The sequence below is a fragment of the Hippoglossus hippoglossus genome, chromosome 17 (genome assembly GCF_009819705.1).
Source record: "Hippoglossus hippoglossus isolate fHipHip1 chromosome 17, fHipHip1.pri, whole genome shotgun sequence".
In the NCBI taxonomy this organism is placed as follows: domain Eukaryota; kingdom Metazoa; phylum Chordata; class Actinopteri; order Pleuronectiformes; family Pleuronectidae; genus Hippoglossus; species Hippoglossus hippoglossus.
Window position 1 is genome coordinate 8,423,067 of NC_047167.1, and position 27,394 is coordinate 8,450,460.

The following is a 27,394-nucleotide window of genomic DNA, read 5'->3' on the forward strand; positions in this document are numbered from 1 at the left end:
ATAACTCAGTAAATAATGACAACCAGAGGAGATTAATGCTTTATTATTTATTTACAAGGCTCTTTGGCTGGACAGCTTAAAACAAACTTTGGTCTTTGCTTCTGTTCAACAATATACACTTAATTTATTCTTGTAAAAGGACGTAAACATGTTTATAAAGCATCTAAAAGAGATTCTGCATAGTTAAAAACATCCTGATTCAGAAAACAGTCAATACCGTGTCATTTGTTTGCGTTAAAAAATAATAAAGCATAAATAGAAACAGTGAAAAAGATCACACAAACGTACTGACATTCTCTTATACGTGTGCAATAGAAATATATGTACTTACAGTATGTCAAGGACAACTTTTTAGACATCATCTGTGTTTCATAACCTAGGATTACTTTGGCGTACTCTATAAATACACATATAAAAGAACTTAATAAATACACAGAGGTGTGAATACTCTGAGTTAATACTGCTATAACTATCTACACAAAAAGGCTCCATTCAAGTGTATACCCTCTTCATTTACAGCACCTTTGAGGAAAGCAGGCCTTTATTAAATGCAAACATTTGACAGATTGTGTCTGACTCCAAGTGAGTCCTAAATACTGAAGAGAGCAAACAACGCAGTGCTCGGCAGAGAGGGATTCTACGTCCCATCTGCTACGCCAGACTCTCCGTCAGATGAGCGTGCATCTCCTGAAAGCTCGGCCTCTGCTTGGCGTTCCTCCTCCAGCAGCTCAGCATCAGATCGCTGTAGACTCTCTCAGGACAGCACAGAGGCTTCGGCAGGTACACCTGGGAGAACGGGGCAAAAATATTAATGTAGGATTTATGTAAAAGGTAACTTTAAAGCAAATCTGGTGTAATTTTCCTGCAAAATTTGACACCATGAGGTACAGATGCAGAGAAAATAGGGGGTGATTACATTCATTTAACTGTGACCGACTAAAACAAAGTGTACTCTGCAGGATTGGGGACCTGAACCTGTGTGGTGTTTACCTGCTTGCCCTGGTCCCTGAAGAACTCGCCTGTGTTTTCAATGACCTGCTCGTCAGAGAGCTGGGAGTATGGCTGCTTCTTACACAGAGTCAGGATCTCCCACAGAGTCACACCAAACGCCCACACGTCACTGGCCATGGTGAACTTACCCTGAGAAAAAAAAGACAGCTTTCACCAAATAGACTCAGAAAAACAATGTAGATATTACAATTAGTGGGTTGTTTGGCTGGAACACATGTGATAAATATCACAGATACAGTTTTATCAGCACTAACTAAAGGTTATTTATACTTTTCTCAACAGAAATCACGCTTCACTCCAAAGCCCTCACCAGCAGGATGCTCTCCCAGGACATCCAGCGGATGGGCAGGACGGCCCGGCCCTGGATCCTGTAGTAGTCTCCTCTGTACAGGTTCCGGCTCATGCCGAAATCGGCGATCTTTATTGTGTAGTTCTTCCCCACCAGGCAGTTACGCGTGGCCAGGTCGCGGTGGACGAAGTTGAGAGAGGACAAGTACTTCATGCCAGATGCAATCTGCACGGCCATCCCAATCAGTTTACTGTAGCTGAGGGCACAGGAGACCACAAACAGAGAGATATGGTCTTGTCTTGTTGGCTCAATATATCATACTCTGTCATGTTAGGCTGCTGAGGTGATACCACTGAAAACACATTGTACTGACATAATAATTAATGGCTGAGTCTCGGCCACTTCTGAATTCATTTCCGGTGTTTCTTCTAAACCACCTGATGCAGGAGGCGGGGTCTAATGTTACCTGCCTCCTCTGATTGGGTCAAAGGACCAATCCCCCTTTAAAAAAACATCATGAACATGTTACGTAATACTTTGTAAAGATATAGTGGAGTCGAAAGTACAGATATTTACTGACTTGTTGTGGAGTAAAGCGAAACGTACAGATACATCAAAACTGTACTTAAGTACACAAACAAAGTAACTGTACTTTGTTACATCCCACCGCTGATGTTAAGATATGAGCCCACCTGACCATGCTGGTCCCCTCCCTCTCCTCCTGCTCTGCCTTGTCTTCGTCTGCAGCCTCCTTCAGCCTGAGGTTGCACAGGAACTGGTTCAGGTCTCCGTTTTCCATGTACTCAGTGATCATGCACAGCGGGTCCGTGTCCACACACACCGCCAGCAGACGCACAATGTTGGGGTCCATCAGGCGGGACATGATGCGGATCTCCTTCAGGAAGTCGTTTCTGCAGCACAACAAATGTAATGACTGAGACTGGAAAGGGCCGAGTCATGTCTGATGGAAAGAACACGGCTACACAAATTGTAAACAGAAATTGTCAGCAGTTGTTTTTACCTCGCGTTCTTGTTGGCATCTTCCCGCAGTGTTTTCACAGCGACAAGCAGAGGTGACTCATTGTTTCCCTCTATAGAAAAATCCTCGCCCAAAAACTCCTGCATGCCCTCGGCCTCACACAAGTGCACCTGTATATAAACAGTCCATCATGATGTCAGTCCATCATCCTCTTGGCTCCACTAGGAACCATCTCTTCTGCTCAGTTTAATACCACTAAGTGTTGCCTGTGTGTCAGCGTGAACTGTTTAGTGACTGCATTTCACACCCTGCTGCTTTTACCACAGAGCAATATCTATCAGTCAGGTTTCAAAGTTAGCGATATAAAGGTACATCAATATCATAATGGCAAAGGGAGAACAGCCCAATCAAGCTAACAACCACTTCCAATAATATTGCTATTCCACAAAACTGAATGTACTTCTCCAAACTGGCCCTCTCCCAGTTTCTCCTTGAAGGTGAGCTTGTGTCTGGGGAACTCTTTCATGGATGAGTCGGTGCCAGCGAAGAGATTCATGTTGACAGCGGTGATGGAGTAGGTGCTGCTGTCGGAGGCCGACTCCTGCAGGCTGATGATGTCTGCCTCTGCATAGTGGGGGGCACCGTCTGAACCACATGCACACACAAACAACACACCACAGCAGCTATAATGATCCGAATCCTTCACGGTGTCTAGTGCAAGGTTTTTTTTTACCGTCTTACCGAGGTGCTCCGCGGACTGAGCGAACTCGGGCAGCTTTCGGATGAGGCGCGACGGCTCCTGGTAGTCGGCGCAGAGAGGGAAGATTCTCTCATAGGTGGAGTTGGAGGTGGAGCCGCCCTCGGTGGACAGAGACGAGTGTTGGAAGCAGAAGGCCTCGGTCTGGATGGCAAGACGGGCTGAGAGCTCGTCGTCCAGGATGCGACGGGACGCCTGAGAAAGAGTGTGCGAGACGAGGTGTGTTATTTGTTCCTGATGTCAAATAAACTGCAAGAGAAGTGTGTTGACATACTTAGATAAAAGTGACATTGAGGAGGATGTCAATGCACTGAAATCTGAAAACCACCAACAATTAATTCATGCAACAAAGGCAGGTGCTCATAGTTACAAAGGGCCAAATGAATTGAAATTTAAAAAAATCATACACAAACATAATTCTCAGCATTATCTCACAGACGAGGGAATAGATTTTGAGGCCAGAAGCCTTCTGGTGAGCAGGCTTCGGTGAACAGTCCACGTGGAGGTGGAAAAGAGGTGGAACACAAGTTGTACTGTTTCAATCTTTAATTACTGTAGTTTACCGTGGTGATTTGTTTGATTCTGTCCAGCACGAACCAAAGTTAACAAGTCAACACAAGCAACATGGATTTGTTGTGAGTTGTATACACGTGGCAGAAGGAGCCGCAGGCAGTGTAAGAGCCACAGGTTTATTTCAGTAGTTGTCACTTTGCTGTGAGAGGGAACTGAACATCAAATATGGAAATAGTGACATTTAATACAATTCAGTGTACAATAGGCTGCTCAGTGCTGTCTGCTTCCATTGGATATCAGTGTGACTCCATGGGCCCCCCACATGTGTAACACTCCCCCAAACCAAACCTCTCTTCTTCTCACCTTCTCCAGCATCTTCTGCCACACCTGCCGCCACAGGATGATGACTATGATGGTCATGAGGATGGCGATGATAGCCACCAGGCAGCCAATCAGGATGCGGGTGTTGCTTTCATCCACTTTATGAGTGGGATCATCCCCTGTCAAAGATGAGATGAGAGTCGGCAGTCAAGGAAGGATTTCATTTAATCCGTCACAGTTGAAGCTCTCCTCATAGTAAATCCCAAAATAATTAACATCCTCGTCGCACAGTCGTCTTCGTGTTTTTTCATTACAAGTGCAGCAAGAAGCCTGACATCTATCTTCATGGTGATGAGGCATTTCTGATGCTGCCACTAGGGGGCACTGTTAACCCATATGTTTTAGTTAAACCACATTTTTTTAAGACTGGAATAAATCCTTATATATCACAATGATATGCATGTCACTAAAACAAATTAGTAAAAAATATCAATATAAAGTAATTTTATAAATACATAACAGAAAAATCTATTAAAATGTCATTATACTTGCATCTGACTGATGCATAATAATAATAATAATTATATTTTTGACCTTTTCATTTATTCCACACATAATGAGACAAAACACACACAGAGATGCTAAGATAATTATACCTACTTCAATTAATAATTCATTCATATCAGTCTTAACTCAATAATATAGCCTGTCTACTCTGATCATAATATTACTTATCTTATTTTACTTATCTTATTTTATTTGAACTCAAAACCATCACATTACCAATTCTATAACAACATTTTAACTACAGTCTCTTACTGAGCTTGCCTGCTGACGTATCTCTTATTAATCCATTAAAGTTTACTCACAATCCTGATAAATGCACTGATAAATAAAAGGAAATAATATATATTTGTGTCAATAAGACAAAAAAGAAAGAAAGAAAAGAGGTGCTTCTCACTGGAGATTATAGTCGGCCCATGTTTTGCTACCTGCCACATCACTTCCTGGCAGCCCTGCACTCTTTTCTGACAGTCTTACTTCAGCAAAACAACAGCCACCACTTAGAGAAAAAAGAAAATCACAGAGGGCTCAGCCGCTGACCTGGTAGAGCGTTTGTGGGGTGTCCATGTTTGCGAGGAGTCAGAGATGTGTTGTACACTGCTGAGCCTGTGAGTGAAGAGAAACAAAGGATGGACAAAGAAGGATGGAAGCATCATGTTAGAAAGTTTCCAGCAGGATGGACGACATATGACGACAGAAGACGACACCCACATCCCCTTTTGTTAACCTGATTGGAAGGCCACCTCGCTGAACAGCATCCAAAGGTCACCGAAGTGGAAACGGCACTTGATGGCGCTGGCTGTGCGGTCCCCCAGGGGCACAGTGAGAAAGCGGGCGACTTGGCTCACGCGGTCGGCTGGGGGCCTAAAGGTCACCGGGTCGGCCTCCCAGTCTGAGCCCGAGCGGAAGTAACAGGTGGCCTGTCGGAACATCTTCACCCCCCGGCTGAACATGTTGTTACAGTGAACCTGTGGAGGTAACAGGTATGTAAAGCTTTATCAAAGAACCAAAAACTCTCATGTAAATACTCATTTATCTATTTCATATCCACAAGGAATATCTGTTTTTCTCAAGTGAGAGGTTAAGAAACGCAAAACCCCAAATCCTGCTGTGCTGAAAAACATAATCTTCCATCTCTGAATTCAGGACATGGCACATGACAAATACACAAATTACACCAAAAATATAATTTTCACACCACTATGCTTTTTTGCAAAATTGTTTGAAATTGTATGTCCCATTTAAGATTTGCAGCTGTATTGTATGTGAGCTTGAATCTAAAAATGTTCCGCTGAAACACACCCGGAGAGTTTTCTCCCCGGAGCCTCTCACCTTCATGGATGTGAAGTTTCGGACGTGGTCGAACTCAAAGATCATCTCCACGTAACCTCTGACGAAGCTCTTGTTGTTCCAGCCCACGTAGTCGTAGCCTGGCCACATGCTGTAGATGTGGCTGTGCAGGAAATCGTCCAGACCCCAGGTGCCATCTGTCAGCTGGCCGAGGCCCTTTGTCAATCTGGTGCAGTCACGAGTGGAAGAAGAGAAAAGATCAAAAAAGAATGTAACATATTTTGAGGATGAGATGAGAGGAGCTCAAAGGGGAAAAAATGTTATATCCCCACTTAGTTTTTGAAGAATATTGAGGTGAAAAAACACGACAGTGACTACAGAATTATTTGCTTCTATATTGAAGGCTACATCTTTCTTTTCAGAAGTAGAAGTACAATCCTGACCTTTCAGCTAATGCTCCGTCATACACAGAATCATTAAAGTAGACGTCCAGGCCTCTGTAGATCATCTGGTGCCCATCTGGAATGCTGTAAGACACCAGGCCATCTGAAAGAGCAGGTCAGAGAAGATTGAGATTGATTTACTCACAGCAGGCTCAAAGGATAAAAAGACAATAAACATTTCACAAGTCACGAAACAACTGTCCAAAAATACAAGCAAGGAATAAAGATTTTGGAAACAGTGGACAGGATGGTGCAAACCCCAGGTTAATAGACAATAAGAATTATTAGTGATGATTATTATTATTTTTATTATATTATTGGTGATGGTAATGAGGATAATAGTAATCATTATTGCACACACACACACACACACACGCACACACACACACACACACACACACACACACACACACACACACACACACACACACACACACACACACACACACACACACACACGCACACAAACACACACACGCGCGCTCTGCTTTTTCATTCCATTGTCCTCCTGTCCTCCTTCTATTATTTTGTCAATGCCCTGTCTCTCGTCTTGCAAAATAAAACAAAAACAAGTTTGAGGTTTGCACTGAAGTAACATAGACTGTAGATGTTGTTAGATGAAGATGCTGCCGTGCATAGAATGGAAAGCGATGACTGACCGAGCCATTCACAGCCGTACAGCTCCACTCTCATACACACGATCATGGAGTTGTCCGTCACCGGCATGAAGCGGACGAAGCGAGCTATGATGGGAGGCTCCAGATCTTTCAGCACCACGTCATATGCGTTCCTGTTCCCCTCGATGACCTGACAGGGAAGAGGCACATTACATGGGGCTGACTGGGAGAAAAGGGTCAGGGATAAATATCAAAGATCTAATATCTATATGGTGGTAATACATAATATGATATGTGATGGTGAAACAATAAACTAAATTGATTCTCTCTGTTTCATGAATTTAAGATCACACTTGTTATGAATTCTGAGATGTTGTTGTTTCTTTACTGAAGTAGTTGCAATACAAGGCCATAAAAAAACTCCTTGATATGACTTCCCCTAACCTTAACCCCTTGCCTAAGCCCTACCCTTAACCTTAACCTTAACCTTAATAAAACATGCCTTCCCCTTAATAACTAATTGATGTTATGAAAACGGACTCTATGTCACTGCACAGATGACGTCATCATCACCAGATGTCAGTCTTTGTCACCAGGATATTTTTGCTTTATCTCTGGATAGCAGGAGGAGGTGGAGACGTGTCGTCCATCTTTATATCTAGTCTATTAACTTGCACTGTCAAAAAAGCACATCTGGATTTTGTTCAGACACAAGATGAGCTAAAGATCAGTGTTTTCTTCATAGACAAAGTCGAGCCATTCTCGAAGGCCCACCTGTCATAATTTTGGCTCCAGCTCTATACATCTGAACCTGATGACATGAAAATGTGTTGTATATATACAGTATATACATATATATGTACACACACAGTAACATCTACTCACCTGCCTTCCCTTCCTGTCATGCCAGCCCACCCAGTTGTTGCCGTCGCGGCTGTACTTGATCATGTATCGCTGGGCAAACTCATTTCCCATCCCGTCGGCGTGGCGACCTTGGGTGCCCACCAGCGTGATGAAGTGCAGCGACCGCAGGTCCACCTGTAGATACTCCTTGTGGCCGTCCGGCTCCAACATGATGTGAGGGCACCAGGCCCCATCACCGTCCCCGTTGTCAAAGTCAAGTCTGAGGAGGAGGACGACACAAGAGAGGAGACGGAGAAGGAAAGGAAGGGCAGAGTTCAGGCAGAGAGGGGAGGAAGGAGGAAACATTTCAAGACGTAAACAGAGGAGGAAGACGGAGTGAGGAGAGGAAAGAGAAGAGGGAAGATGTAAGTGACTTAATGAACTTATCTTCTACAGTATGCATGATCTTGTCTGTGTTAATGAATTCATCACTGGTCGTGTTGTAAAATAGGATTATAATTACTCAACATGAAGTCAGTTCATCAAACTTTCACACCTGCTGCTGCTAGTTCCATATCCATATTCAATATACACATATCAGAGAGGTGTGAATCTCTTCACCTCACCGAATATCAATTTTAAATTTATATTCAGTTGTTAGCACTGTCGCCTTATTAACAATATTAACAATAAATATGACAATTTCCTAAGCTTTAGTATAGAGGAAGTACAAAATGTGCTATGTGTGACTTTGCTAAAAACTAGCGAGCTAGGAGGAATGACTAGTATGTGCAAGTTACTGAATCAGGAATTATGCATGGGTGTTAGACATATAATTGGCCCCTCTGTAAAATGCAGCCCCTTTATGGCCCCCGATTTAGAAAAATCCTTGATCCGCCTCTGGAAAGAAGAATCTCACAGTCCCAAGACATGCAGATCGGGGCAAGGTTGATTGAAGACTCTAAATTGACTATAGATGTGAGCATGAATGGGTGTTTGTCTCAGTATGTCAGCCTTGTGCTCCACTGGCAACCTGTCCATGGTGCAACCCGCTTCTCGCCCAATGTCCGCTGGGATTGGCTCCAGCTTCCTGCCCTACGAGCCTTCAAAATAACGCACTTTTAGTGATAGTGTTTTTGTGATTTTGCTTTATATGCCTGTGTCATACAGTGATGTCATTGATTTATTAATGATGTATTTATTAATGGTGTCTGTGTATGTACTTCTGTGTTTTTTATACATGTGTCTGGATGTTTATGTGTGTGTGTGTGTGTGTGTATATATATGATATGAAATGTGTATGTGTATGTGTATGTGTATGTGTATGTGTATGTGTATGTGTATATAAATGTATTTGAATATGATATGGATGTGTTATTTATCAACATTCTGCCAAGGTCTGCAGATGAAAACTAGCCTGCATGGCTAAATCTCAAGTACACTAAAATATGCATGTTAATTAGTGTTCATTGTCCTTTTAAAATAAATAAATATAAACATAACATCATGTGGTTTCAACAAAAGCTCCACAACAGCCACTAAATGGAAGTTCAGACAATATTTTCCTTTCACACATGCTGCTGGAGGACCGAAGGCCAAGGCAGTTTTGTTGTGAGAAAAATAACTGCAAATACTGCATGTAACAAGAATGACACCCAGTAGAGTGCATGTGATGCCAACAGCCCCCTCATAAAACCACATTAAAATTCACTATATCTGGATTTTTATTTGGATCTGCACCAAATTTCACCAAATAACAGTCGACTAAACATACCTGATTATCTTTCATCAAGATCCATGAATTATGTTGAAAAATCTCACAATGTTTTAGAAACTGATAAAACATTCCTGAATCCACCCCCTGATCCGGATCCCCACCAAAACTTAATATGTTCTCCTCTGACCTGTCCTTCATCCTTTCACCAAGTTTGGGGATAATTTGTGCAGTAGTTTTTGAGTAATTCTGCGAACTAACAAGGAAACACAGATTAAAACATAACCTTCCTGGCGGAGGTAAAGAAGCCCGAGCATAGAGGTGTGTGTGTTTTCACTCATGAACAAGAGGAATGAACAGGAGAAGAATTTGGTGCAAACATCAGTGGCCACCAGGGGCTGAACATGATCTGAGGTTCAATTAATAAGAATACAGATAATTAGAGATTTACACTTTTGCACCATGTCAAATGATACAGTGCGCTTGTGACATATTTTAATCAAAAGAATAGAAATGCATAATCCAACATGCCTCCCAAATCTTGCAGCCGTTGACTCGGACCACTGAGTGGAGGCGGAGATGTCCTCGTCCTGGATCTGCCCGCCGGTCATACCCAGAGGATAGCGACAGATTTCTACAATCACAGGAAGCATCGCTGGTTTATTTTCAATATGTCTCTGAATGTGCGAGTGTAGAACGTGTCTTCTCTCCCATGCACTGTGAGTGTTTATCCTCATTGTGTATTTTCAGGACGTGAGGAGGTGAGTGTAAAGCGGTCTGAGCTCATCCCTTCCCCCCGCAGTCCCCTTCCTGCAGCACCTCGAGGCCTCCAAAGCCAAACAGAGGCATCTCTGTGTAGGTGCCAGTCCAAGCAAAATGAGCAGGGAGTGGCCTCCAGGCTGCCTGCGCTTCGTTTTTCCTTCATAATTTATACCAGAGACACGTGAGAGAAATTTATTTTACTCTAAATCATCAAATTCATATTTAACCTACATTTGTGTGACGGGAGATGCAACATTTGCCTGTTGATATGGTTCAATGTCCACATGTTGTACAGCTGCAGTATCACTGTTTATTCTCACCATCACTACCTGGTCATTAAGGGACGTGTGTTTTATTCACCTTCCCACTGAACTCTCTAACATGTACTTTGAGAGAGCAGCAGAACAAACACGCCTTTTACTGTGGAAATATTCGAAGTGGAACAGCCAGAGCAGTGCACGTGGGTACGTGCATGTGAGAGAAGGTATTACTAAAAAAATTTCGAACTTTTTTTTTTTTTCCACGAATGCCCCCCCACATGTGAAAGGTCTGCCTGTTCTGAGGAGTATTTGCTGTCTGACCACTAGGTAAACCGCATACGCACACACACACGCGCACGCACGCACGATAACATTCTTGCATTTTAAGCCCACCCACCGAAAATTGCTTTCCTTCTCCATCCTGTCAACACGCCTCTCCCCCAGGAAAATAAAGAAGTTATTTTAAGCTTAAATATGACATAGCTGCATGGACGAGCTGGTAGCTGCAGGCCCTGATCGCACGCTGTGACTTCAACTAAACACACTCTATCATGAACAGTTCAACTGTAATGAAGGTGCCTTGACATGTATGTTGAAAGATAGAGATCTACCTGGGTTGACTTGAGCCCTCACAGAGGCAGCCAGCAGGATAAAGACGACCCGACGTGTGATCAGTTTAACCTCCATGACCTTCATCTCTTCTCCAGGAGCTGCACACCTAAACATGTCAGATATGATGTGAGAGGTACCTTGACTGGTTCTCCGCTGAGGAAAATTCACAATTAACACAGCAGGACAAGGAAGTGGCAGCTCAAGGGAAAATGTAGTTAGACATAATAAGAATAAATATAGAAATACCTTGTACAATAAAAATGGAAAAACTATATACAAGGCTGGATTTCAGGATAGATCAGTGGGTGAGTGGTGAGGCTCAAAGTGCTGCAAAGTAAGATGTAATATAGGCTTTTATACATCATATTGACACATTTTGCACCCACTTCTATATTTGGGATGAGTCAAATGATGAGTCACGTACAAAAACTCAACTATAAAAAGGCTCAGCTAAAACACTAATGCACCTAAATGATAAGAAAAATGGATCAAGAGTAAATGTAAGAATTGGAAAAAGAAATAGAAAGCCTAAAAATATTTATAGATCTTTTCTTTGTATGTATTATTATGATATAAGGCCTGTATATATATACAAATAAAATTGAATTGAATTGAATAATAGACATACTACTCATATACACTTGTTATATCTATATAGATATAATGTCTATCTATTATTCAATTCAGTTCAATTTTGTTTGTATAGCGCCAAATTATAATATACATTATCTCAAGGCACTTTAAATAGAAGATCAAGACCTTACTAAACTTATTTGTTCAGTTTTTGTTACATAAAAAAAATTTGTTTAAAAAGTTAAGATTCAAATTGGAAAATAAATAAAAACTAGGGCTACGTTGTAGCACTGACGGGCCCGAGCACCCGCACGTTGAAGCCTGTTGCGGTCGGTGGAGAGAGCGATCAATGACCAAGCGCACGTCTCCGCGTTGCACGCGTTTTGCGCACTGCGGCAAGGACAAACGCTTCACTTCCTGCGTCCGTCGAGCGACGTCGATCCTTGCCTGCTAATTGCTCATTACGATCCACGCCATCAATTGCACAACACACTGTGAACATTTTATGTAAATCGAATGATAGTTGTAAAACAAAGCTTACTTCCTGTTGCCAGTAGGTGGCGCCATCACTATTATTACCTACAGACTGATATATCTCTTCAAGTAGGGGCTCTGATGTAGCGTGAGCAATTTTGTGTCAATCGGACAATGTTACAACAACTTAATTTTCACACTGATCAGTAGGTGGCGCTATGACCCTGAACTAATATTAATATATGGATGTGTTCAGGTCAAGATTGTGATCATAGGTCAGCAGTTTGGAGCCGGTTGGATAATGCAGAGTGGATTTACAAAGTACTTCCTGTGTCATGGTGAATCAGTAGGTGGCGCTATGACACTGAGGAAATATTGACACATGGAGCTGTTCAGGCTTGGACTATAATCATGTGACAGAAGTTTGGCGGTGATGGGACAATGCACACTGGAGTTATGACAACATCGTCTCCTTTGGCGAAGGATGATCCTTCGCCGCACCTCAATGTTTACACGGTTCGAGGAAATGTCACAATTCTGACCATGATCCATTGACTTCTCTCAGCTCATTTGAGCTGTATATTGTTAAGCAGCCAGGAGCAGTGCATCAAAGTATAAAACATGTCACTTCCTGTAGCCACCAGGGGGCGCTGTGATTTTAAGTCATAATTTCTGTGTAGATGTCATCAGGCCGGGACACTTGTCTTACATGTCTAGTTTGGACTCGATTGGTCCATGTATGTCCGAGATACAGAACCTCGTGTTTTGATGGCGTGTAATCAAACTTTGACGCCACGCCACGGTCACACCGTGTGACGAAAAATCGATCTTTGAGTTAGTTTTGATCTCCGTCTTGTTGTGATGACACTCATCTCAATTTGAAGTTGATCAGATAAAAGCCCTGGGACAAGTATATCAAAGTATAAATGTGGAATATGGCCAAAATGGCCACTAAAGTCAAAATGGCGGGCTTCCTGTTTGGTCGAGCATATCTATCCAAGAGACTTATTTGTGTGTTATGAAAAGACACATGTCCCTGTCGATTTTTGTACATGTCGGCCAATCGTAGTGCCGGGGCTGCACTTTAGGTGGCGCTAGTCAGTTATTATGCCACGCCCATTTCTTAAAACCATCTTAATGTCTGCAGGGGGGGGCTATTGCTACACAAATGTAGTTTGAGGGAGTTTGAACCTCCAACACCGAAGTTATAGTAATTTCGTGTGTCACGGCGAGGTGATGAACTTTGACGCCACGCCACTATTATGGCGTTTGACGAAAAGTTACAGTAATCTTATGCCTTCATTATCAATGTCTTGAGAACCATTTGACACAGGTTTGACGTGGCTGCGGGCAGTGGGTGAGTAGGAATACCTCCACGTGTAAGACGTTCCAAAAACAAGACATTTCCTGTTGCCACCAGGGGGCGCTGTGATTTTAAGTCATGATTTCTGTGTAGATGTCATCAGGCCGGGACTCTTGTCTTACGTGTCTAGTTTGGACTCGATTGGACCATGTATGTCCGAGATACAGAACCTCGTGTTTTGATGGCGTGTAATCAAACTTTGACGCCACGCCACGGTCACACCGTGTGACGAAAAATTTATCTTTGAGTTAGTTTTGATCTCCGTCTTGTTGTGATGACACTCATCTCAATTAGAAGTTGATCAGATAAAAGCCCTGGGACAAGTACATCAAAGTAAAAATGTGGAATATGGCCAAAATGGCCACTAAAACCAAAATGGCGGACTTCCTGTTGCGTTTTTCAAAATGCTCCTTGAGACTTTTTTTCATGATTGGTCACGATACACCTGGGCTACGATTTTTGTGAAGATCGGTCAAAGGGAAACCTAGGGGCTGTGTTCCAGGGGGCGCTGTTGAGCCATTTTGCCACGCCCATTTCAAATTACTCCAGAATACGTAAATTTTCACCACTTTCTAATTTTGTGCAAAGTTTGGTAAGAAGTTCATTATGTTAAAGCCCTCAAAAAGCCAATTCATTTGGATCACAATAATAACTAGGGCTACGTTGTAGCACTGACGGGCCCGAGCACCCGCACGTTGAAGCCTGTTGCGGTCGGTGGAGAGAGCGATCAATGACCAAGCGCACGTCTCCGCGTTGCACGCGTTTTGCGCACTGCGGCAAGGACAAACGCTTCACTTCCTGCGTCCGTCGAGCGACGTCGATCCTTGCCTGCTAATTGCTCATTACGATCCACGCCATCAATTGCACAACACACTGTGAACATTTTATGTAAATCGAATGATAGTTGTAAAACAAAGCTTACTTCCTGTTGCCAGTAGGTGGCGCCATCACTATTATTACCTACAGACCGATATATCTCTTCAAGTAGGGGCTCCGATGTAGCGTGAGCAATTTTGTGTCAATCGGACAATGTTACAACAACTTAATTTTCACACCGATCAGTAGGTGGCGCTATGACCCTGAACTAATATTAATATATGGATGTGTTCAGGTCAAGATTGTGATCATAGGTCAGCAGTTCGGAGCCGGTTGGATAATGCAGAGTGGATTTACAAAGTACTTCCTGTGTCATGGCGAATCAGTAGGTGGCGCTATGACACTGAGGAAATATTGACACATGGAGCTGTTCAGGCTTGAACTATAATCAAGTGACAGAAGTTTGGCGGTGATAGGACAATGCACACTGGAGTTATGACAACATCGTGTCCTTTGGCGAAGGATGATCCTTCGCCGCACCTCAACGTTTACACGGTTTGAGGAAATGTCACAATTCTGACCATGATCCATTGACTTCTCTCAGCTCATTTGAGCTGTATATTGTTAAGCAGCCAGGAGCAGTGCATCAAAGTATAAAACATGTCATTTCCTGTAGCCACCAGGGGGCGCTGTGATTTTAAGTCATAATTTCTGTGTAGATGTCATCAGGCCGGGACACTTGTCTTACATGTCTAGTTTGGACTCGATTGGTCCATGCATGTCCGAGATACAGAACCTCGTGTTTTGATGGCGTGTAATCAAACTTTGACGCCACGCCACGGTCACACCGTGTGACGAAAAATCGATCTTTGAGTTAGTTTTGATCTCCGTCTTGTTGTGATGACACTCATCTCAATTTGAAGTTGATCAGATAAAAGCCCTGGGACAAGTATATCAAAGTATAAATGTGGAATATGGCCAAAATGGCCACTAAAGTCAAAATGGCGGGCTTCCTGTTTGGTCGAGCATATCTATCCAAGAGACTTATTTGTTTGTTATGAAAAGACACACGTCCCTGTCGATTTTTGTACATGTCGGCCAATCGTAGTGCCGGGGCTGCACTTTAGGTGGCGCTAGTCAGTTATTATGCCACGCCCATTTCTTAAAACCATCTGAATGTCTGCAGGGGGGGGGCTGTTGCTACACAAATGTAGTTTGAGGGAGTTTGAACCTCCAACACCGAAGTTATAGTAATTTCGTGTGTCCTGGCGAGTTGATGAACTTTGACCCCACGCCACTATTATGGCGTTTGACGAAAAGTCACAGTAATCTTATGCCTTCATTATCAATGTCTTGAGACCCATTTGACACAGGTTTGACGTGGCTGCGGGCAGTGGGTGAGGAGGAATACCTCCACGTGTAAGACGTTCCAAAAACAAGACATTTCCTGTTGCCACCAGGGGGCGCTGTGATTTTAAGTCATGATTTCTGTGTAGATGTCATCAGGCCGGGACTCTTGTCTTACGTGTCTAGTTTGGACTCGATTGGACCATGTATGTCCGAGATACAGAACCTCGTGTTTTGATGGCGTGTAATCAAACTTTGAGGCCACGCCACGGTCACACCGTGTGACGAAAAATCGATCTTTGAGTTAGTTTTGATCTCCGTCTTGTTGTGATGACACTCATCTCAATTAGAAGTTGATCAGATAAAAGCCCTGGGACAAGTACATCAAAGTAAAAATGTGGAATATGGCCAAAATGGCCACTAAAACCAAAATGGCGGGCTTCCTGTTGCGTTTTTCATAATGCTCCTTGAGACTTTTTTTCATGATTGGTCACGATACACCTGGGCTACGATTTTTGTGAAGATCGGTCAAAGGGAAACCTAGGGGCTGTGTTCCAGGGGGCGCTGTTGAGCCATTTTGCCACGCCCATTTGAAATTACTCCAGAATACGTAAATTTTCACCACTTTCTAATTTTGTGCAAAGTTTGGTAAGAAGTTCAGCATGTTAAAGCCCTCAAAAAGCCAATTCATTTGGATGACAATAATAATAATAATAATAATAATAATAAGAATAATCCTTTCAATTTCAATAGGGCCTCTCACCATTCGGTGCTCGGGCCCTAACTAGGGCTACGTTGTAGCACTGACGGGCCCGAGCACCCGCACGTTGAAGCCTGTTGCGGTCGGTGGAGAGAGCGATCAATGACCAAGCGCACGTCTCCGCGTTGCACGCGTTTTGCGCACTGCGGCAAGGACAAACGCTTCACTTCCTGCGTCCGTCGAGCGACGTCGATCCTTGCCTGCTAATTGCTCGTTGCGATCCACGCTGTCAATTGCACAACACACTGTGAACATTTTATGTAAATCGAATGATAGTTGTAAAACAAAGCTTACTTCCTGTTACCAGTAGGTGGCGCCATCACTATTATTACCTACAGACCGATATATCTGTTCAAGTAGGGGCTCCGATGTAGCTTGAGCAATTTTGTGTCAATCGGACAATGTTACAACAACGTAATTTTCACACTGATCAATAGGTGGCGCTATGACCCTGAACTAATATTAATATATGGATGTGTTCAGGTCAGGATTGTGATCATAGGTCAGCAGTTTGGAGCCGGTTGGATAATGCAGAGTGGATTTACAAAGTACTTCCTGTATCATGGCGAATCAGTAGGTGGCGCTATGACACTGAGGAAATATTGACACATGGAGCTGTTCAGGCTTGGACTATAATCATGTGACAGAAGTTTGGCGGTGATGGGACAATGCACACTGGAGTTATGACAACATCGTGTCCTTTGGCGAAGGATGATCCTTCGCCGCACCTCAAAGTTTACACGGTTTGAGGAAATGTCACAATTCTGACCATGGTCAAATGACTTGACTGAGCTCTTTTGAGCTGTATATTGTAAAGCAGCCAGGAGCAGTGCATCAAAGTAAAAAACATGTCACTTCCTGTAGCCAGCAGGTGGCGCTGTGATTTTAAGTCATAATTTCTGTGTAGATGTCATCAGGCCGGGACACTTGTCTTACATGTCTAGTTTGGACTCGATTGGTCCATGCATGTGCGAGATACAGAACCTCGTGTTTTGATGGCGTGTAATCAAACTTTGAGGCCACGCCACGGTCACACCGTGTGACGAAAAATCGATCTTTGAGTTAGTTCTGATCTCCGTCTTGTTGTGATGACACTCATCTCAATTTGAAGTTGATCAGATAAAAGCCCTGGGACAAGTATATCAAAGTATAAATGTGGAATATGGCCAAAATGGCCACTAAAGTCAAAATGGCGGGCTTCCTGTTTGGTCGAGCATATCTATCCAAGAGACGTATTTGTTTGTTATGAAAAGACACATGTCCCTGTCGATTTTTGTACATGTCGGCCAATCGTAGTGCCGGGGCTGCACTTTAGGGGGCGCTAGTCAGTTATTATGCCACGCCCATTTCTTAAAACCATCTGAATGTCTGCAGGGGGGGGCTGTTGCTACACAAATGTAGTTTGAGGGAGTTTGAACCTCCAACACCGAAGTTATAGTAATTTCGTGTGTCACGGCGAGGTGATGAACTTTGACGCCACGCCACTATTATGGCGTTTGACGAAAAGTCACAGTAATCTTATGCCTTCATTATCAATGTCTTGAGACCCATTTGACACAGGTTTGACGTGGCTGCGGGCAGTGGGTGAGGAGGAATACCTCCACGTGTAAGAGGTTCCAAAAACAAGACATTTCCTGTTGCCACCAGGGGGCGCTGTGATTTTAAGTCATGATTTCTGTGTAGATGTCATCAGGCCGGGACTCTTGTCTTACGTGTCTAGTTTGGACTCGATTGGACCATGTATGTCCGAGATACAGAACCTCGTGTTTTGATGGCGTGTAATCAAATTTTGACGCCACGCCACGGTCACACCGTGTGACGAAAAATCGATCTTTGAGTTAGTTTTGATCTCCGTCTTGTTGTGATGACACTCATCTCAATTAGAAGTTGATCAGATAAAAGCCCTGGGACAAGTACATCAAAGTAAAAATCTGGAATATGGCCAAAATGGCCACTAAAACCAAAATGGCGGACTTCCTGTTGCGTTTTTCATAATGCTCCTTGAGACTTTTTTTCATGATTGGTCACGATACACCTGGGCTACGATTTTTGTGAAGATCGGTCAAAGGGAAACCTAGGGGCTGCGTTCCAGGGGGCGCTGTTGAGCCATTTTGCCACGCCCATTTCAAATTACTCCAGAATAATAAAATATCCGTAGGCCTTGAATTTCCTGCAAAGTTTCATAACTTTTTGAGCATGTCTAGGCCCTGAAAAAGTCCCCCAAAGGGAAATAATAATAATAATAACTAGGGCTACGTTGTAGCACTGACGGGCCCGAGCACCCGCACGTTGAAGCCTGTTGCGGTCGGTGGAGAGAGCGATCAATGACCAAGCGCACGTCTCCGCGTTGCACGCGTTTTGCGCACTGCGGCGAGGACAAACGCTTCGCTTCCTGCGTCCGTCGAGCGACGTCGATCCTTGCCTGCTAATTGCTCATTACGATCCACGCCATCAATTGCACAACACACTGTGAACATTTTATGTAAATCGAATGATAGTTGTAAAACAAAGCTTACTTCCTGTAGCCAGTAGGTGGCGCCATCACTATTATTACCTACAGACTGATATATCTCTTCAAGTAGGGGCTCTGATGTAGCGTGAGCAATTTTGTGTCAATCGGACAATGTTACAACAACTTAATTTTCACACCGATCAGTAGGTGGCGCTATGACCCTGAACTAATATTAATATATGGATGTGTTCAGGTCAAGATTGTGATCATAGGTCAGCGGTTCGGAGCCGGTTGGATAATGCAGAGTGGATTTACAAAGTACTTCCTGTTTCATGGCGAATCAGTAGGTGGCGCTATGACACTGAGGAAATATTGACACGTGGAGCTGTTCAGGCTTGGACTATAATCATGTGACAGAAGTTTGGCGGTGATGGGACAATGCACACTGGAGTTATGACAACATCGTCTCCTTTGGCGAAGGATGATCCTTCGCCGCACCTCAATGTTTACACGGTTTGAGGAAATGTCACAATTCTGACCATGATCCATTGACTTCTCTCAGCTCATTTGAGCTGTATATTGTTAAGCAGCCAGGAGCAGTGCATCAAAGTATAAAACATGTCACTTCCTGTAGCCACCAGGGGGCGCTGTGATTTTAAGTCATAATTTCTGTGTAGATGTCATCAGGCCGGGACACTTGTCTTACATGTCTAGTTTGGACTCGATTGGTCCATGCATGTCCGAGATACAGAACCTCGTGTTTTGATGGCGTGTAATCAAACTTTGACGTCCACGCCACGGTCACACCGTGTGACGAAAAATGGATCTTTGAGTTAGTTTTGATCTCCGTCTTGTTGTGATGACACTCATCTCAATTTGAAGTTGATCAGATAAAAGCCCTGGGACAAGTATATCAAAGTATAAATGTGGAATATGGCCAAAATGGCCACTAAAGTCGAAATGGCGGGCTTCCTGTTTGGTCGAGCATATCTATCCAAGAGACTTATTTGTTTGTTATGAAAAGACACATGTCCCTGTCGATTTTTGTACATGTCGGCCAATCGTAGTGCCGGGGCTGCACTTTAGGTGGCGCTAGTCAGTTATTATGCCACGCCCATTTCTTAAAACCATCTTAATGTCTGCAGGGGGGGGCTGTTGCTACACAAATGTAGTTTGAGGGAGTTTGAACCTCCAACACCGAAGTTATAGTAATTTCGTGTGTCCTGGCGAGTTGATGAACTTTGACCCCACGCCACTATTATGGCGTTTGACGAAAAGTCACAGTAATCTTATGCCTTCATTATCAATGTCTTGAGACCCATTTGACACAGGTTTGACGTGGCTGCGGGCAGTGGGTGAGGAGGAATACCTCCACGTGTAAGACGTTCCAAAAACAAGACATTTCCTGTTGCCACCAGGGGGCGCTGTGATTTTAAGTCATGATTTCTGTGTAGATGTCATCAGGCCGGGACTCTTGTCTTACGTGTCTAGTTTGGACTCGATTGGACCATGTATGTCCGAGATACAGAACCTCGTGTTTTGATGGCGTGTAATCAAACTTTGAGGCCACGCCACGGTCACACCGTGTGACGAAAAATCGATCTTTGAGTTAGTTTTGATCTCCGTCTTGTTGTGATGACACTCATCTCAATTAGAAGTTGATCAGATAAAAGGCCTGGGACAAGTACATCAAAGTAAAAATGTGGAATATGGCCAAAATGGCCACTAAAACCAAAATGGCGGGCTTCCTGTTGCGTTTTTCATAATGCTCCTTGAGACTTTTTTTCATGATTGGTCACGATACACCTGGGCTACGATTTTTGTGAAGATCGGTCAAAGGGAAACCTAGGGGCTGCGTTCCAGGGGGCGCTGTTGAGCCATTTTGCCACGCCCATTTCAAATTACTCCAGAATAATAAAATATCCGTAGGCCTTGAATTTCCTGCAAAGTTTCATAAGTTTTTGAGCATGTCTAGGCCCTGAAAAAGTCCCCCAAAGGGAAATAATAATAATAATAATAAAAATCCTTTCAATTTCAATAGGGCCTCTCACCATTCGGTGCTCGGGCCCTAATAATAATAAGAATAATCCTTTCAATTTCAATAGGGCCTCTCACCATTCGGTGCTCGGGCCCTAATAATAAAAATCCTTTCAATTTCAATAGGGCCTCTCACCATTCGGTGCTCGGGCCCTAACTAGGGCTACGTTGTAGCACTGACGGGCCCGAGCACCCGCACGTTGAAGCCTGTTGCGGTCGGTGGAGAGAGCGATCAATGACCAAGCGCACGTCTCCGCGTTGCACGCGTTTTGCGCACTGCGGCAAGGACAAACGCTTCACTTCCTGCGTCCGTCGAGCGACGTCGATCCTTGCCTGCTAATTGCTCATTACGATCCACGCCAGCAATTGCACATCACACTGTGAACATTTTATGTAAATCGAATGATAGTTGTAAAACAAAGCTTACTTCCTGTTGCCAGTAGGTGGCGCCATCACTATTATTACCTACAGACCGATATATCTGTTCAAGTAGGGGCTCTGATGTAGCTTGAGCAATTTTGTGTCAATCGGACAATGTTACAACAACGTAATTTTCACACTGATCAATAGGTGGCGCTATGACCCTGAACTAATATTAATATATGGATGTGTTCAGGTCAAGATTGTGATCATAGGTCAGCAGTTCGGAGCCGGTTGGATAATGCAGAGTGGATTTACAAAGTACTTCCTGTGTCATGGCGAATCAGTAGGTGGCGCTATGACACTGAGGAAATATTGACACGTGGAGCTGTTCAGGCTTGGACTATAATCATGTGACAGAAGTTTGGCGGTGATGGGACAATGCACACTGGAGTTATGACAACATCGTCTCCTTTGGCGAAGGATGATCCTTCGCCGCACCTCAACGTTTACACGGTTTGAGGAAATGTCACAATTCTGACCATGATCCATTGACTTCTCTCAGCTCATTTGAGCTGTATATTGTTAAGCAGCCAGGAGCAGTGCATCAAAGTATAAAACATGTCACTTCCTGTAGCCACCAGGGGGCGCTGTGATTTTAAGTCATAATTTCTGTGTAGATGTCATCAGGCCGGGACACTTGTCTTACATGTCTAGTTTGGACTCGATTGGTCCATGTATGTCCGAGATACAGAACCTCGTGTTTTGATGGCGTGTAATCAAACTTTGACGCCACGCCACGGTCACACCGTGTGACGAAAAATCGATCTTTGAGTTAGTTTTGATCTCCGTCTTGTTGTGATGACACTCATCTCAATTTGAAGTTGATCAGATAAAAGCCCTGGGACAAGTATATCAAAGTATAAATGTGGAATATGGCCAAAATGGCCACTAAAGTCAAAATGGCGGGCTTCCTGTTTGGTCGAGCATATCTATCCAAGAGACTTATTTGTTTGTTATGAAAAGACACATGTCCCTGTCGATTTTTGTACATGTCGGCCAATCGTAGTGCCGGGGCTGCACTTTAGGTGGCGCTAGTCAGTTATTATGCCACGCCCATTTCTTAAAACCATCTGAATGTCTGCAGGGGGGGGCTGTTGCTACACAAATGTAGTTTGAGGGAGTTTGAACCTCCAACACCGAAGTTATAGTAATTTCGTGTGTCCTGGCGAGTTGATGAAATTTGACCCCACGCCACTATTATGGCGTTTGACGAAAAGTCACAGTAATCTTATGCCTTCATTATCAATGTCTTGAGACCCATTTGACACAGGTTTGACGTGGCTGCGGGCAGTGGGTGAGGAGGAATACCTCCACGTGTAAGACGTTCCAAAAACAAAACATTTCCTGTTGCCACCAGGGGGCGCTGTGATTTTAAGTCATGATTTCTGTGTAGATGTCATCAGGCCGGGACTCTTGTCTTACGTGTCTAGTTTGGACTCGATTGGACCATGTATGTCCGAGATACAGAACCTCGTGTTTTGATGGCGTGTAATCAAACTTTGAGGCCACGCCACGGTCACACCGTGTGACGAAAAATCGATCTTTGAGTTAGTTTTGATCTCCGTCTTGTTGTGATGACACTCATCTCAATTAGAAGTTGATCAGATAAAAGCCCTGGGACAAGTACATCAAAGTAAAAATGTGGAATATGGCCAAAATGGCCACTAAAACCAAAATGGCGGGCTTCCTGTTGCGTTTTTCATAATGCTCCTTGAGACTTTTTTTCATGATTGGTCACGATACACCTGGGCTACGATTTTTGTGAAGATCGGTCAAAGGGAAACCTAGGGGCTGTGTTCCAGGGGGCGCTGTTGAGCCATTTTGCCACGCCCATTTCAAATTACTCCAGAATACGTAAATTTTCACCACTTTCTAATTTTGTGCAAAGTTTGGTAAGAAGTTCAGCATGTTGAAGCCCTCAAAAAGCCAAATCACTTTAGTCACAATAATAATAATAATAATAATAATAATAATAAGAATAATCCTTTCAATTTCAATAGGGCCTCTCACCATTCGGTGCTCGGGCCCTAAAAATCCTTTCAATTTCAATAGGGCCTCTCACCATTCGGTGCTCGGGCCCTAATAATAATAATAAGAACTAGGGCTACGTTGTAGCACTGACGGGCCCGAGCACCCGCACGTTGAAGCCTGTTGCGGTCGGTGGAGAGAGCGATCAATGACCAAGCGCACGTCTCCGCGTTGCACGCGTTTTGCGCACTGCGGCGAGGACAAACGCTTCACTTCCTGCGTCCGTCGAGCGACGTCGATCCTTGCCTGCTAATTGCTCATTGCGATCCACGCCGTCAATTGCACATCACACTGCGAAAATTTTATGTAAATGGAACGATATTTGTAAAACAAAGCTTACTTCCTGTTGCCAGTAGGTGGCGCCATCACTATTATTACCTACAGACTGATATATCTCTTCAAGTAGGGGCTCTGATGTAGCGTGAGCAATTTTGTGTCAATCGGACAATGTTACAACAACTTAATTGTCACACCGATCAGTAGGTGGTGCTATGACCCTGAACTAATATTAATACATGGATGTGTTCAGGTCAAGATTGTGATCATAGGTCAGCAGTTCGGAGCCGGTTGGATAATGCAGAGTGGATTTACAAAGTACTTCCTGTGTCATGGCGAATCAGTAGGTGGCGCTATGACACTGAGGAAATATTGACACATGGAGCTGTTCAGGCTTGGACTATAATCAAGTGACAGAAGTTTGGCGTTGATGGGACAATGCACACTGGAGTTATGACAACATCGTGTCCTTTGGCGAAGGATGATCCTTCGCCGCACCTCAATGTTTACACGGTTTGAGGAAATGTCACAATTCTGACCATGGTCAAATGACTTGACTGAGCTCATTTGAGCTGTATATTGTAAAGCAGCCAGGAGCAGTGCATCAAAGTATAAAACATGTCACTTCCTGTAGCCAGCAGGTGGCGCTGTGATTTTAAGTCATAATTTCTGCGTAGATGTCATCAGGCCGGGACACTTGTCTTACATGTCTAGTTTGGACTCGATTGGTCCATGTATGTCCGAGATACAGAACCTCGTGTTTTGATGGCGTGTAATCAAACTTTGAGGCCACGCCACGGTCACACCGTGTGACGAAAAATCGATCTTTGAGTTAGTTGTTATCTCCGTCTTGTTGTGATGACACTCATCTCAATTTGAAGTCGATCAGATAAAAGCCCTGGGACAAGTATATCAAAGTATAAATGTGGAATATGGCCAAAATGGCCACTAAAGTCAAAATGGCGGGCTTCCTGTTTGGTCGAGCATATCTATCCAAGAGACTCATTTGTTTGTTATGAAAAGACACATGTCCCTGTCGATTTTTGTACATGTCGGCCAATCGTAGTGCCGGGGCTGCACTTTAGGGGGCGCTAGTCAGTTATTATGCCACGCCCATTTCTTAAAACCATCTGAATGTCTGCAGGGGGGGGCTGTTGCTACACAAATGTAGTTTGAGGGAGTTTGAACCTCCAACACCGAAGTTATAGTAATTTCGTGTGTCACGGCGAGGTGATGAACTTTGACGCCACGCCACTATTATGGCGTTTGACGAAAAGTCACAGTAATCTTATGCCTTCATTATCAATGTCTTGAGACCCATTTGACACAGGTTTGACGTGGCTGCGGGCAGTGGGTGAGGAGGAATACCTCCACGTGTAAGACGTTCCAAAAACAAGACATTTCCTGTTGCCACCAGGGGGCGCTGTGATTTTAAGTCATGATTTCTGTGCAGATGTCATCAGGCCGGGACTCTTGTCTTACATGTCTAGTTTGGACTCGATTGGACCATGTATGTCCGAGATACAGAACCTCGTGTTTTGATGGCGTGTAATCAAACTTTGACGCCACGCCACGGTCACACCGTGTGACGAAAAATCGATCTTTGAGTTAGTTTTGATCTCCGTCTTGTTGTGATGACACTCATCTCAATTAGAAGTTGATCAGATAAAAGCCCTGGGACAAGTACATCAAAGTAAAAATGTGGAATATGGCCAAAATGGCCACTAAAACCAAAATGGCGGACTTCCTGTTGCGTTTTTCATAATGCTCCTTGAGACTTTTTTTCATGATTGGTCACGATACACCTGGGCTACGATTTTTGTGAAGATCGGTCAAAGGGAAACCTAGGGGCTGTGTTCCAGGGGGCGCTGTTGAGCCATTTTGCCACGCCCATTTCAAATTACTCCAGAATACATAAATTTTCACCACTTTCTAATTTTGTGCAAAGTTTGGTAAGAAGTTCAGTATGTTAAAGCCCTCAAAAAGCCAATTCATTTGGATGACAATAATAATAATAATAAGAATAATCCTTTCAATTTCAATAGGGCCTCTCACCATTCGGTGCTCGGGCCCTAATAATCCTTTCAATTTCAATAGGGCCTCTCACCATTCGGTGCTCGGGCCCTAAATATACAAATTTGAAATACAGATGATGAGAAAAAAAAACATTTTTAATTATTATTTTGTCTTGCACATTATGTCCAGCCTAAAACATAACAAAACTAAAATATAAAATAAAGAAGAAAAAAACAGAGCAGCATCATCAGTAATAATATGGAACATATGAACCATTGCAACATTTATTTTTAAGATTTCAAAATAAAGGTAGCCAACTTATAAGCAGTAAAATGAAACAACCATTCCATTCTATCATCATCAGTACATCCTGTCAACTATCTATTACTAACTCATCATAATTAGGGCAATACAGAAGAAAATGTGATTCATTATCAACATCTCTGAATTCACACAATTCACACAACCAGTTTTCCTCAGGGATTTTTTATACATATGTGTTAGTAACATGAAAGCAGCATGGAAAGCAGCATGTTACTAATGTTCTGTGGCATTGAGTAACCCTGTTGAGCTTCTCACTGGTAACTGCACACACAGTCCTCCTTGTAACCCACAGTCCTGCTCTCTCTCTCTCTCTCTCTCTCTCTCTCTCTCTCTCTCTCTCTCTCTCTCTCTCTCTCTCTCTCTCTCTCTGCCACCACAGTGGTTGCAGTATGAGTTTTATTTACCTTGTATAAGCCCAGTGAAGGTCCCAGTGACTTACACCCTCCAACGCACTGTGAAACTGCTCAGAAAGTGCACTTTCACCACATTCACGTGGTGCGTTCCCCTAAGATTTTGGGGGGGGGGGCGAGAGTGTACTTCTGCAGCGGTGTGATGTGTACTCACTAAGAACGTATTGTAACTTGTGTATTTTGTACATAAAGACAGTACACTAAATTTAACTTACTGTATCACACCAGTAACTTGTGCCTGAAATGAATCCTTCAGTGGAGTTTCCGGCTCACGTGATAATCACTTACTTTCTGTTGTAAAAGCTTCTAAATGTGTGCGTGACAAACTGAAATATTACAAATTTAGCTACAATATCTTTCCCTGTTGAGCCTTTATAGATCTATTTATGTATGTATTATAAAGTTATTAGACCCGTGCTATGTATATACTGATATCTATATATATATATAATATGATAAACATCCATATATACGTGTCTATTCTTAAACTTATTTGTTCAATCTTTGTTGGCCCCTTTCCCAGCTAATGTGTCAATACAGAGCAATGTCAAACCAGTCAGATTCCACGTGGGGGAACTTGGCCATTAAAGCCAATTCCGTTGTATTTTCCTGTGTGATGTCACTCTCTACGCTGAGCCGAGTTGAGCCGAGCTGAGCCGAGCTGAGCCGAGCAGAGCCGAGCTGACTCAAACTTCCCTCGAAGTCGACGTGGACGTCAGGGTTAATAGTCACATGTGAGGAAAATATGGATCTGACTTACATTCACACGTTCCTCTCTGGTTATTATGAAACCATCTGTGTCGGGGAGTATTCCACATCCACTGGGAGTTGATGCATTCCCGACTGCAAGTCGCTGACCTCTTCCTCTGAAGGACTTTCTGGGAATGGAAGGAGAGAGGGAGGGAGAGCAACGGAGAGAGAGAGAGCGAGAGCAGAGAGAGAGGGAGGAAACAGTCCTTCTGGCTGGAGGAAAGAAAGAGAGAAAATAACATGCTTGGGATTTTGAGATGAAGCCAAAAATCCCAGAATTCCACCTGATCCACAAATGGTTTCAATTATGGCCCACAGAGGCAGCTGAGCGCAGCAGCCTCCACCACCAGCTACTGACAAAAACAGACTG

General features: G+C 43.5%; 1 protein-coding gene across 3 annotated transcripts; it reads right to left on the minus strand.

Annotated features, from left to right (window-relative positions):
- Positions 1-27: 27 nt before the first annotated feature.
- On the minus strand, positions 28-27,394 carry LOC117778686 (discoidin domain-containing receptor 2-like). 3 transcript variants are annotated; one of them, XM_034614432.1, is made up of 17 exons: positions 27,035-27,393; positions 10,975-11,081; positions 9,873-9,975; positions 7,670-7,907; positions 6,827-6,974; positions 6,168-6,270; positions 5,767-5,950; positions 5,162-5,402; positions 4,975-5,040; positions 3,913-4,049; positions 3,021-3,231; positions 2,740-2,924; positions 2,322-2,449; positions 1,993-2,211; positions 1,322-1,556; positions 991-1,140; positions 652-786 (listed from the first exon to the last, which is right to left on the minus strand). In XM_034614432.1, coding segments are annotated over exons 1-17 (2,592 nt in total). In that variant the 5' UTR covers positions 27,037-27,393. The 3 variants fall into 3 exon arrangements, with proteins under 3 accessions (XP_034470321.1, XP_034470323.1, XP_034470322.1); XM_034614430.1 differs by having other exon boundaries at positions 28-786; positions 2,740-3,231; XM_034614431.1 differs by having other exon boundaries at positions 2,740-3,231; positions 3,913-4,046; positions 27,035-27,394.

Excerpts from the sequence above, each read along its gene's own strand:
- LOC117778686 (XM_034614430.1), bottom strand. Across the intron at positions 6,271-6,826 it reads GTACGGCTGTGAATGGCTCG|ATGGCCTGGTGTCTTACAGC; the intron begins GTCAGTCATCGC and ends CTGCTCTTTCAG. Across the intron at positions 2,212-2,321 it reads GATGCCAACAAGAACGCGAG|AAACGACTTCCTGAAGGAGA; the intron begins GTAAAAACAACT and ends GTTGTGCTGCAG.